Raw genomic sequence first — 12860 nt, forward strand, 5'->3', positions numbered from 1 at the left:
CCATCTAACCTGGGAACCCCTGGTCTCTCCCTGCCCCTCACAGAGACCCGGAGCATTCCTGGGGAGAGAGGTGGGGGTGGGGAGAAGCTGTGGCTGGGGGGACCCCAGGCCGGACCCCAGTGGACAGCACAGGCCCTGGCTCCTTCACACCTGACAGCTTCGGTTTACCCCCACCTCACGGCCTCGTCCCATCTTCGGGAGGCCAGTCCCACCGAAGATCTAAGCTGCAGCCCCTCCTCCCCGGCCTTCCCCAGCCTCCTCCTGCTCTTCCTGCCCCCAAGGCACCCCCCCAACCCCTTCCCTGTCACCCAGCCCAGCGCCCCTCACTGCAGCTGAGTCTGAGGTCCAGAGAGGTTAAATGCTGACCAGAGGCCACACAGCCTCCCTCATCCTGCCCTCACCCAGCCACTTGGAGCCAACATCGCAGGCCAGACGACTGTTTGGGTTTGGAGGCAAGGGGCTCATTATCCTGGCGGCACTGAGGGGCCGGGGGGGGGGGGGAGGGGAGGGAGGTGGGGGCACAAGGTGGGGTGGCCCCAGGCCTAATCCTTGTCATCAGCGCTGTGGGCAGAGATGATGATGGGCCTGACTTCGGCCAGCACTGGGGTCACCTGGACTGCCACCCAGCCCTCCCTGGGCCCCATGAGGCCTTCCAGTTCCTTCTCTCCTCAGAGGCAGCCCCTCTCCAACATTAGCTTCTTCCCCAGCCACCCTGTCTCCTCTACTCCGCCCGGCCCTGAGGAGCCCCCACACTGGGGGAGGAAGAGTCCAGACTTCGGGGGCGGAAGAACTACTTTATTCAGGCAGGGATGAGCCAGACACAACATGGCAGGAATATGGGAGTCAGGACCTGGAGCACCCCCTCACCCAGTGGCCAGACACCCCGGGAGGGTGCAGCGAGGGGGGACAGGGCTGGTGAGCCCTGTGGTGAGGACCACCACGGCCCCCTCCCCTGGGAGGAGCCCTTTCCAGATGGCAGGAGGGGGGAGAAGGGGTGTGGGAGGAAAGGGGCCTAGTGCTACAGTGGTTCAGCGGGCTGAAGCTTCGCGGGACGGCCGGGTCTGAGGGGCTGGGTTGCATTCTGGAGCCTCCGTTCTCGGGACGCATCCCCATGCCACACCCTGCTTCACCTTGGCCGGCCAGGCCTCTGGGACAGAAGCCACACAGGTCAAGGGATCATAACTTAAGGGTGCTGCCTCTGAGCAGGGAGGGGGCTTAGGGACCCCCCGACACGCACGTGCGCGCGCGCGCACACACCCCCCCCGCCCCGGAGTCCTCAGAGTGAGGGAGGAGGAGCTCTCTCTAGTCCTCCCCTGAGGACCACGAGTCGACATCTCCTTCCCTTGGAGTGAACTTCAGGAACTGGCCCACGCCAAGGTGAAGAGGAGGTCCTGCCCAAGGGGCCTTCAGGGCACCCCCCTCGTCCCCCTCCTCTTCCAAGGGGCTGCCCTGGTCCACCTCAGGGCCCCCCAGTTTCCCCTGCTCCCCTCCCTCGGGCGGCTGCAGCCCATTTACCACCCCCCCGTTCACACGCTCTAACTCCTCCTTCAGGCTGGGGCCCTGGCCATTGACACCCCGGCTGTCCCCCACTCCCAGGCCCAGGCCTCCCACCCCGCTGAGGGTTCCCAGAGGGCCGGGGACCGGGTCCTCCCTCTCCAAGGGAACAGGGCCAGACTCCTCCTCGGAGCCCTCCGAGGGCTCCGTGCTGTCCTGGGACTCAGTCTCCAGGGCAGTCATGCGGACACCGGCTTCCATGCCCCTCAGGCCATCATCCCAGGGGACGCCGCCCTCTGCGGCCTCGGACCCCAGGAAGTTCCCTCTCTGAGGGCCACTCAGCGGTGGCCGGGGGCCCCAGCGGCCAGCCCCTGGCTCCCTCCTCTCTTCTTCCTCTCCGTCTTCCCCACCACTCTCTTCCTCATCTGCAAACCCATCGGACTCCCCGCCCCCGTCCCAGGCCGCAGGCTCCAGCAGCAGCTGAGACGCTTGGCCTGGAGGCTCCACAGCCTCCCCAGGGGGGCCGGGAGGGAGAGACCCCTCGGCCTCCAGGTCCTCAAGCTCCTCCGACAAGTCCGAGTGCTGACCACATTCCCCCTCCTCCTCCTCTTCCCCCGGCTGAGCCCCACAGCCCTCAGGGGCCGGGACAGAAGGAGCCCAGCCTTCCTCTCTGGCCTCCCCTTGAGGGGAGGGCCTCTGCTCTCCATGCAGGCCCCACGTGGGGGAGGCTGGGGACCGGAGATAGAGGCCCAGGGGAGTGGAGTCAGGAAGAGTCTCCCCGAGCTCATCAGCCTCGCTGTCTTCTCTGTTCTCCTCCCCCTCCTCCTGGAGATCCTCAGGGCTCCCCTCAGAACCCAATTTCTCCTGCTCCCCCTCCAGTCCCCAGCCAGCCTCCTGGGTCCCCTCAGCCAGGAGCTGGAGCCCAGGGGCATCTCCAGGGATTGGGGTGGGCGCCCGGGGCTCAGTGGGCCTTGGGCTGGGGGGCCCCAGCACTAGCTCTGCATCTTCTCCTGCTTCCTCTGACCCCAGGGGCCTGGGCTGAGGGGTACCGCTACTGCTTCCACTGTGAGAGGGGCACTTGGTCCCGGCAGGGAGCCCAGCCTCCGCTCCCCACGGGGCCTCTGGCTCCGCCTCCTCCCAGCCCCTGGGAGGCTCCAGGGGGTCTGTGCTCTTCCTGGACAGGGCGGAAAGCTCTGGGTCCAGAGCAGCTGCCTCCTCTGGGTCCTTTCTGGGCCCTTCCAAACCCTGCATCTTCTCTGCTTCCAAACCTTCCTCGCCCATGGGTGACGCCTCCCCCTCCTCTCTGGCCGGGGGCCCTGGGTCCTCCAGCCCCACCACCTCCTGCTCTGGTCCCTGCCGGCTTCCTGCAGCCGACTCGCCCACAGCTGTCTCTAACCCCGAAGTGACCTCTGGGGAGGCCTGGCCACCCCCCAGGGACTCATCTCTACCTTCCAACACCGGCTCTCTCGCCCCTGACACTCCCTGGGGAGTTTGGAGGCCTGGCACCCCCACTTGCTCCAGCTGCCCTTCGGGGTCCCGGAGGCCCTCAGTGCCTCCCTCCCCCCCGGCTCCCTCAACTGGGACCCTCTGCTCTTTGGGCTCAGGGCTCCCTGAGTGCCCCTCGCCTGTGCTCCAGACCTCCCCTGCGGCCACCAGCCGTGGCTGTCCCTGCCCCACAGACTCCTTCCCGGCGGAGCCAGCCCACTCCTTCACGTCGAGCGTGGCCGCAGCCTCCTGGCGCGCTGTCGCCCTGCCAGGGGGCAAACCCTGCTCCAGTTCTCGGTCCCCCACCACATCTTCCCACCCCTGCTGGCTGGCAGGCAGTGGCAGCTCCTGTCCCTCCTCTTCCAAAGACCTCGGCGACTCTGGATTCTCCGTCTGCTCAGGGGTCTCTTCCTCGGTCGGGTTCCTTTGACTTCCCTGACCTAGCTCTTCTGGCGGATTCAGAGTCTCTAGGCTCCACCCGCCCAGAGATCTCAGTGATTCCTGGTCCCCCTTATCTAGGGGTCTCAGTGTCTCTCGGTCATCCTCCACAGAGTCCAGTGCTTCTTGAATTTCCTTTTCTAGAGGTTTCATTGTCTCCTGATTCATTTCTTCTGGAGACCACAGTGGCTCTTGAGTCTCTAGAGATTTCAGTATTCCCAAGTCTTCTCTTGCAGACTTTGGTGGCTCTGGAGTCTCAGTTTCTGAAGATCTCATTGCCTCTACGCTCTCTTCTTTTAGGAACCTTAATAACTGTTGATTCTCATTTTCAAGAGCTCTAAATATCTCCTGGTCTTTTCCAAGAGACATTTGTGGCTCTGGTTTCACCTTTTCTAGAGGTCTCAATGTTGCCGGGTCTTCTTCTACTAGAGACTCCCCTGGCTCCTGGTTCTCTTTTTCTGGAGATCTCAATGTCTCCTGGTTTTCATCTTCTGGAAACTTCATTGGCTCCTGGTCCTCTTTTTCTAGAGATCCCAATGTCTCTTGGTTTTCCTTTTCTAGAGACTTCACTGGCTCCTGGTTCTCTTTTTCTAGATGCCTCAATGTCTCCTGGCCGCCTTCTAGAGACCTCAAGGACCTCTGGTTCTCTTTTTCTAGAGGTCCCAATGTCTCCTGGTTCTCATCTTCTAGAGACCCCACTGGCTCCTGGTTCTCTTCTTCTAGAGACCTCAAGGACCTCTGGTTCTCTTTTTCTAGGGGTCCCAATGTCTCCTGGTTCTCATCTTCTAGAGACTCCACTGGCTCCTGGTTCTCTTTTTCTAGAAGCCTCAGTGTCTCTTGGCCTTCTTCTAGAGACCTCACTGGCTCCTGCTCCTCTTCTTCTAGAGACCTCGGGGACCTCTGGTTCTCTCTTTCTAGAAGCCTCAATGTCTCCTGGTCTTCTAGAAACCTCAGTGGTTCCTGGTTCTCTTTTTCTACAGGTCTCAAGGTCTTATGCTTCTCATCTTCTGGAGAGTTCAGAGACTCTTGGTTCTCTTTTTCCAGTAGGCTCAAGTTTTCTAGATTCTCATCTTCTAGAGACCTCAGTGGCTCTTGAGTCTCCTTTTCTAAATCTCTAGTTGACTCAAAGTTCTTTTCTACAGACCTTACTAACTCTTGATTTTCCTTTTCTGGATATAAAACTGTCTCTAGATTACCTTCAAGAGACCTCATTAGTTCTTGATTCTCCTGTTCTAGAGATTGCAATGTCTGTGGGTCCTCTTTTCCTACAGGTTTAAGTAGTCCTAGAGTCTCTTTTTCTAGAGGTCTCACTACTTCTGCATCCTTCTCTTCTAAAGACATCAATAGCTCTTGATTCTCCTTTTCTAGACCTTTTGATGTGTCTAAATTCTCTTCTTCTAAAGACCTCAGAGATTCTGGATTCTCCTCTAGAGATCTCAGAGCCTCATGGCTCTGTTTTTCCGGAGACATCAGTGGCTCTTGAGTTTCCTCTTCCACAGACTTCAGAGTTTCTTTTTCCAAAGGACCCTGGGAGTCCTGGATTTCCTTCATGTTCAGACCCCCGTCTTCTTGCCGTGGTTCCTGCTGCAAACTGTTCAACATTTTTACCTCTATGGCCATTTCTTTCTCTGCCAGCCCCCAGATTTGCCCTTCACCTTCCTCCTGGAATCTGCTGACCATTCCAGACCCACCGGGTTCTCTACCTTTGGCCTCTAAACTACAGGGGTCAGGGCTGAGGGGTGGGGCCAAGGAGGTATGATCCTCAGGGGACTGGCCAGTACTGGCCTCTTGTTGCTCGCCTCCAGGCTCCTCTGGTCCTGGCAGGATGCTGGAAGGGATGGCTACCTTGGCTTTCGAGTGCAGAGCCTCTGGAACCTGCTGCCTCCCAATCTGTGGCTGGAGCAGGGAGAAGGGGGCATCCTGGGCTCTGATCTCTGTATCCGTAATGGCACAGGGAGCCAGAAGTGTGGGCGGGATGGGGGTGCTGGCCAAGGTTGGGGTACGGGCCTGGAGGAATTCTTGGCTCTTCAGAAAGCCTGGCACAGGTGTCTCAAGGGTATCAGGCAAGGGCAAGGAGAGGGAAGTGGGGCTCAGGGCAGTGAGCAAAGGTCCCAGATGCCGGCCCTCCGGGGTCCCAGGGAAATGCAGCTCCAGCTTAGGGTCTGGAAAGGCAGAGGGGAAGAAGCAGCGTCAGTAGGGACTGGTGGAGGCCTGGAGCTTCCAAGCAGCTGCCACTTCTGGCAAGAGCGCCCATGAGCCCTGCCCCCACCTTCCACTGGCTGGGCGGAGAGTACACTCGCTGCTACAGGAGGCCAAGGACTCAAGACCTAGACTGGGTCTCCCAGGAGAGGAATCACTCTGGGGTATAAAGGGCAAAGAAGAAGAGAGTGGGGGGGAGGGTGCGGCCCCTCCTCTTACCCTGGAAGCCAAGGGAAGCCTTGGAAGTGTTGCCGAGGGTCTGCAGTCGGGAGTTCTCGGCCTCTAGGAGGGTCCTGCGGAAGAGGGAGGAAATGCTGGGTCAGCCACCCGCCCACAGGCCTCTGGCAAGCCAGCCAGGGAGGACTAGGCTGAGCCTCCACTGCGGCACAAGGCCACGCGCAGGATTACACTTGGCTGCACCCGGGGTGGGGTGTCCCATGGACACACCCCACAGCATCACAGGCTTCCTCGGGACCCAGGGCAGACTCCCACACAGTGAGCACACACCCACACAGCCCCCCCTCCCCGCCAGTGATCTCATCCTCCCTGTGGGGCCTATTCTCATGCTAATTGCTGCCTTTGTCCACAGTGCCCTCTGGAGGGTCTGAGTAGGGGGCTCCTGGGGGGGGGGGAGGGGAGTGGGAATTCTCAGGCCGTTCCCATGGGATAGCCTCCCTCCTCCTCCCCCAGGGGCCCCAAAGCTGGTCACAGACAAAAGCAAATGAATTTCGCTCTCTCTCTCCAAATCCTTTTCATGCCTCAAAAACCAGTGGTTAAGCCTGCCCAGACCCTTCGCCTGAGTGGTTTGATTGGGGGTCAAGGCCTTCATCCTGGGATCTCTAAGTGCTCTGGATCCCAAGCCTTTCGGGGCAATGGAGGTCTCTGTGTCCATGACCCTGCCTCCGTGCCCCACGGGGAATAGGGGGGGACGGAGAGGGGCAGGGGTGAAGCAGCACATCCTGCTCCTCTCGAGGACTCTGAGTCGGCTTAGTGTTTGCCATGGTCTCACCTCTGTCCTTGCTGACGGGGCACCTGCTCTCTGAGCTCTGTGCCCCGTGGAGGTACAGTGCCCTCTTCCTCATCCCAAGACCCTCACTGACCTTCCCTCTCGGGGCTCCGCCTCCCCTGCCCTCCCGATCCTGTCCCGGGGCCCCTGTCTTAGTTGGCCTGTGAGTTCTCCGGGTACTGTCCTCATTGCATGTCCAGCCCCCGTCCCCACCCTGTGGCAAAGCCCCGTCCTCAGGCTCCATCACTGGGTCCTCAGCCGGACAGGCCAGTTTCCCAGAAGAGACTGTGGCTTTGAGAAAGGCAGCGCTTCCTTGGTCTCAGCCTTGCTGGAGCCAACAGGAAATGTGATCAGCAGAAGGGCTGGGCACAGCCAGGGCGCTAGGGCTCAAGGGGAGTCAGGCCCATGACATTCAGGATGGAAGGGCCTCGGATGTCACCTAGCCCATCTCCTATCTCCAGACAAGGAGATCGAGGCCCAGGTCAGGTGCCCCCACCCCCAACCCGCAATTCCCCCTTTGTGGGGCTGGCCCAAGGACATCATCCCCTCAGCGTAAGTGTGCACGCGCACGTGCACATGCACGCACGCACACACACACTTTGGGCTTTTCAGCCCCTTGGCGGGGGTCTGGATGGAGAGGCCCCACGTGCGTCCAGCTCTCTCTCCTGAGGCCGTCCCACTCAGCAGCCTCACCTCTCCTTGGGAGATTTCCCAGGCACAGGAGACTATTTTGGTCCCGAACCCACGGGGGAGCAGGTGGGCTCGGGTGGAACACGTCCTGGTATGGTAGGAATCAGCCCAGAGTCACAGAACCTAGCGGTAGCCCAGTAACCACCACCCATGGCTCTGGGCTCCTTCGGCAGAGCTCGGCCTGCAAGGGTGGGTGCATCCATGCGCCTGGGTGGGCCCGAGGAACCCGTACCTGTATGTGGCCACCTCCAGGCTGAGGGACATCTGGAGGTGCGCCAGCTGCCGTCGACTTTCCAGGACCCGGGCAATCTGGCTCTGCAGGCCCTGCTTCTCCTGCTCCAGGGCATCCACCACCAGCTGCAGAACAAGGGGAGGCAGCCCGTGAGGCGGCGGCCCCCGCTAACTAGCCTGCTCCCTGACCCACTCCTGCCTCTACCCACTCCATCCTGCCTGGAGCGCCCCCTCTGGAGCCCCCGAGATGAGGCCGGTGGCCCTCCTGGGCTCTCCCAAGGGCCGGCTCCTCCTCTGAGGATGCCGAGGGCGAAGGGGACTTCAGCTCCCACAGGAGGGGGGAGGTGAGGCCGGAAAGGAGATGCTTACAGGGAGGAAAGGGAAAGAAAGTGAACGCAGAAGGAAAAACGATTAATCAAGAGGCCCAGAGCAGAGTCCCAGTCACTGTCTCCTGGTCGGTCCTCACACCAGGCCCCCACCGCCTCCACTTCCCACATGTTCTGGAATCTTTCTCCTCAGAGAGGAGGGGTGGGAGGTGGCCGTGGCCAGACCTCTGTCTGGCCCAGGCGGGAGGCTGTTTTCCCAGCTGCTGGTCCCATCTGCGCGGGGTGAGGGGGAGCAGCTGTCCCGGCTTCTGGAATGTGCTGGGGGGAGCTGAGAAGCTGGGACAAGGGAGGAGGGCCGGTTGGTGGCCGCACCTCGAGGGCCCCTGACCCCCTCCTGTCGGGGGGGGGGGGGAGGAGAGCGGTTAGGAAGGGGGCCGACTCAGAGCTGGGGGAGCTGGGGGCTGGGAGTGGTGGCCCGCGCATCTTCTGAGCGACAGCAGAGGCGGGGACAAGCCCGCGGCCCGGCCAGTGAGAAGGCCGCTCTGCCGGTCGTTCGCCTGCCCGCGCGCCGGCCAGGGGTGTGCTCTTCGGCCCGGCTCCGAGCCCCGCCAACCCCACCCTACTCTAGACAAAGTTGGGAGAGTCCAGGGCCTCCGGCACCACTCTGGGCTTCCTAGGAAGTGGCCCCTGAATGGGCAGCCGCACCCCGCACCGCGCTCCCCAGCCCCTGGCCCCACGGGGCCTGCGCGGCTCCCCGACCCTCCCCCGTCACCTGGAACTTCTCGGTGGCGCGCAGCCGCTCCTGCCAGCCGCCCTGCAGCCTCTGCTCCAGCGCCGCCCGTAGCTCCCGGAGGCCGCCGCGCTCGGCCCGCAGCTGCTGCAGCTCCCGGCGGCCCTCGCGGGCGCCCTGCACGGCGCGGCCCAAGCGCTCGCGGGCCTGGCCCAGCGACGTCTCCATGCGCGCCACGCGCTCCTGGAAGCCGCGCACGGCCCCGCGCCACGCGTCGCCCAGCTGCCGCGTGAGCTCCTCCAGCTCCGGGGCGGGCGCGGGGGGCCCGCGGGGCGCGGCGGGGCGGCTGGGGGCGCGGGGCCGGGCGCTCAGGGCGGCGCGCTCCTCCTCGTGCGCAGCGCACGCGGCCTCCAGCTCGCGCTCCAGCTCCGCCGCCCGGGAGCTCAGCCGGGCCTGGGCGCACTTCTCGGCCTCGGCCGCATGCCGGTTGCGGGCCGCCTCGGCCGCCGCCCGCTCCCGCGCCAGCCGCTGCCGCTCGCACTGGCCTGCCACGCCCTCCACCTCTTCCGCCAGGTTGTCGCGCGCCACCTCGGCCGCGTGCTTCTCTCGCCAGCGCTGGTCGACGAGGGCTCGCAGGGCCGCCAGCTCGTCGTCGGCACGGGCGCGCCAGGAGGCGTCCCCGGTCTGTGCCCGGAGGCCCCCGAGCTCCGCGCCGAGCAGCTCATTCTGCTCCTCTAGGGCCTTCACCCGCGCCAGGTAGGCCTCCAGGCGCCGGTTGAGCTCCCACATCTGGAAAGATTCCTCCCCCAAGCAGCCCTCCATCTTGCTCACAAGTCTGACCCACCAAAGGTGGAGAGACGCGGGGCAGCGGGAGAAGCCAGCAACTCTCAAAGCTCTTAGGACGGACGGGGAGGGAAAAGGGAGGCCGGCGGGGACAATGGCGGGGCGGAGCGAGGAGCAGCCGAGCGACTGAACGTCGGGAGTGGGAACGAGGCTATTCATACTCCCGCCAGCCAGGCGGGAAAAGGGGCGGGACCCGAGCCTTAACCCCTGGAGTTCGGGAAGCGGGGCCGGCCTGCGTCCGTGCGCCCCGCTGTGCCGGAGCCTGGAGCCTGGAGCCGAGCTGAACGCCTGCCTGGGAATCCGATCCCACCGAGTGGCTTTCCGAGGAAGGAGGCCGTGCCCAGACCTGGGCCTGTGGAGGGGGCCCCCGGGGACCGAGGCCTGGGGGCGGGGGGAGGGGGCGGGACGGGGCGAGTCCCTGTTACTTAGCACACCCAGGAGCGGTACCACTTCCGGAATTCAAGACTCGGTTTCTTCATCCATAAGATGGGAGCAGTGAGGGGCATCGCACGGGGCCGCTGGTCGTTGGTCTGTTTTGCAGATAGAAATGCCGGGGGAAGGCGGCGTTGCGCAGAGAGGACGGAAGGGCACACATGTTCTGTTGGGAGGCCGCAGCACGTGTGCACACACCGGGAACCCAGGAGGTCCCGGGAGGGCTGCGCGCCCCACGACTCACCTCCATCCTTCCTACCGCTCTTCCCTAGGACCCGAGGCTCACAAACCCACGTTTCAGGTAGGCCAAGGCCTCCCCCAGTTCTCAGGCAAAGGGGCCCCATCCCTCCCTCGGTGTGTGTGGGGGGGTGGGGGGCTGGGGGGTAGGGGGCGGGAGGGTTTAATGGGCAGAGGGTGCCCCCTGGTGGTGAGCAGCCCAGGCCAGGAGGAGGAAGCAAGCGGAGAGAAGAGGCCCTGCTTCATCACAACCAGCCCGTTTCCTGAGCCTTTGCAAGGGGCCAAGATCGTGTTCTAACATCTTACTGGCACTCTCTGACTGAATCCGCAAAACATCCCTTTGAGGATTCTGCAGTTCTGGAAGCGGAGAGCTCACTGCGGTGGGAGCAGTGGGGGAGGTGTTCTGGAGGAGGGCGTCCTTGAGCTGGGAAGTGAGGGACAGGTAAGGTGTGGAGAATGCAGAGTCAGGGGCCGCAGGGCCAGGAGGGGACGGAGGGGATCTCTGGGGAAGGAATTTCTGCTCATGTAAACCCAGTTTAGGCTAGGAAGTGTTAACCGCGTGCCTGCTATGTGTCGGCCCTTGCCAGAGGAGCTCATAGTTTGGTCTGTGAAGGCAGCAGTGATGGACGCTCCGGGTCAGCTGGTGGAGATAAATATAGCGAGATTATTACAGTACTTAGCTCCCGGGGCGCCTGGGTGGCTCCGTCGTAGGGCGTCTACCTTCGGCTCAGGTCATGATCCCAGGATTCTGGGATCGAGCCTTCATCGGGCTCCCTGCCCCGGGGGAGGGGGGGGAAGCCTGCTTCTCCCTCTGCCACACCCCCTGCTTGTGTTCCCTCTCTCGCTGTGTCTCTGTCAAATTAAAAAAAAAAAAAAAAAAAAACTTTAAAAAAACAAAACAAAACAAAAAAACAGTACTTAGCTCCCAAAGTGTCCACGGAGAGCTGGGGAGCACAGAGCATGGACAGGATTTCTGGGTGGGGGTAGAACAGGGTCAGTGACCAGAAGGCTGTCCCACCAATACCCCCAGCCCTGTCCCCAGGGCAGCTGGGCTTTGGAATCCACTACCAATCGTGGACCGGAGGCCCCGGGAGGGGCCAGTGGGTGTAGAAAGGGGGACTGGCTGAGGGTCAGTGCAGAGCTGAGGCTTCTCCATCCTCACATTACCCCACAAAGCCTGCTGTCTGGCCCGGGCTGTGGGCTCCCAAGACCTGTGTCCAGGAGAGAGCCCCGCATCTGACTTTCGCACTTTCTGGCTAAATGACCTTCAGCAGATTGCGTAAGTTCTCCAAGTGACCCTCAGTGTACCTGGTTGGTAAAGGAAGTTAATACCCATTCCCGTAAGCTTGTTCCGAAGATCAAGCAAGACCACGTGCGGGGAGGTCTTTGAAGACCATCCCCACAAAAGCCATTACACTGGAGCGAACTGTCCCATGAACACTGGTGGTGGTTCTGAGGATCACGGGGAACAGAGATGTTCTAGAATGTTGAGAGGAGTGTGGTGTTGATTTTCCGAAGGCAGGAGACAGTGGGTTCCAGCAACCACAGCCTGGCAAAGCTACATCGATGCCCAGCAAATTGTAAACAGGTAAGTGATATTTGAAGCAATAACCAATTCAGGAAAAGAAGGCCCTGCGTGGGCGCATGGAGGCCCAAATGGCCTCCTCTCCCCCTCCCCCTGGGGTTGCACTGGATTACTGGGATTTTTGTGAGGACTTTGGCTGCACTTCTTCTGTGCCCGGGCCCAGGACACATGGGCCACATGATACTACAGTGGGCAGACACAAAGTTCAGTGGCCATCCCCAGAGATGTTCCTCAGAAAGCAGAGGAAGGCTCCGTGGGCCTCCCTGCAGAGTTCTGTCCTCCGTGTTAACTGTCGCAGATCTTTGTTAAAGACCCGGGTGAAAGCCTAGAAGCCACATTTATCCAATATACAGATCGTGCAAGAACTTAGAGTTCGATTTTGGCCAAATAGAAAAAAATGAACCAGATGACGTTTGATAGGGATAAACGTAAAAATCTGCTTTTGGTTTCAAAGGCAACAGCCTAAGAAAGGAAGAGTGAAGAGGAGAGCGGATCCACTTGAAGACAGCCTGAGGGTCTTAGCAGACCACAGCTGTCATGAACCAACACTGTAAAATGGCTGCCCAGCCAAGTAAGCCATTAACGGACGCAGGGTGTGCGGACCAGAGGTGACAGCCCCGTTGCCCTCCATACGTGGAGGATAGTTCTGGATACCATATTTTAAGAGGGACCTTGAGAGGTTGGAATTGATCTCAGAGGAAGAAGATGGGGCGGCAAAGAACTTGGAGTAAGGTTTCATGAAGACTTTCTCAATATACTCCTATCCCAGCTAAGCTCCAAAGCTAAAAGCGGCAGCCTCTGAGCACCACACACCCCCTGAAGAGCGTTCCCAGAGCCGCCGGGAAGGCCTCTGCACCCCGTCTACATGGGGAAGGCCGCGCTGGGCTGCAGGCCAGCCCTGGAAGGCAGGCTGCAGCTTCTCCCTCCTTGGCTCAGAGGGGAAGTGTGATGCCCCCCAAGGCAAAGTGGGTGTGGGCTCCCGAGGGGACCAGTCCTCAGGGGTAGGGGTCCGCCTGAAGGGCACACTGGTGTCCCACTCCTGGGCCGGGAGCTTGCTTACCTGCCCTCTGGGCCTTGCTGAGTAAGGGAAACAGACTGTGGACAGGGTTGGCGGGGGATAGAGGGGGCCCCAGGGAGGGGCAGGTGAGGTTTCCTGTGCCCAGA

General features: G+C 61.6%; 1 protein-coding gene across 3 annotated transcripts; it reads right to left on the bottom strand.

Moving 5' to 3' along the window:
- Positions 1-1302: 1302 nt before the first annotated feature.
- NES (nestin) lies at positions 1303-9421 on the bottom strand. 3 transcript variants are annotated; one of them, XM_088016886.1, is made up of 7 exons: positions 8642-9421; positions 7545-7669; positions 5836-5909; positions 4562-5579; positions 4367-4498; positions 4134-4273; positions 1303-3965 (listed from the first exon to the last, which is right to left on the bottom strand). In XM_088016886.1, the coding sequence occupies exons 1-7, from the start codon at positions 9419-9421 to the stop codon at positions 1303-1305; spliced, it is 4932 nt and encodes a 1643-aa protein (XP_087873012.1). The 3 variants fall into 3 exon arrangements, with proteins under 3 accessions (XP_087873012.1, XP_087873013.1, XP_087873011.1); XM_088016887.1 differs by lacking the exon at positions 4367-4498 and having other exon boundaries at positions 1303-3905; positions 4035-4273; positions 4499-5579; XM_088016885.1 differs by having other exon boundaries at positions 1303-5579.
- Between the last annotated feature and the right edge of the window lie 3439 nt (positions 9422-12860).

This window comes from Eumetopias jubatus, unplaced genomic scaffold, assembly GCF_037043125.1.
Source record: "Eumetopias jubatus isolate StellerSeaLion01/CBP00866 unplaced genomic scaffold, mEumJub1_p1.0 scaffold_12, whole genome shotgun sequence".
Taxonomy (NCBI): Eukaryota; Metazoa; Chordata; class Mammalia; order Carnivora; family Otariidae; genus Eumetopias; species Eumetopias jubatus.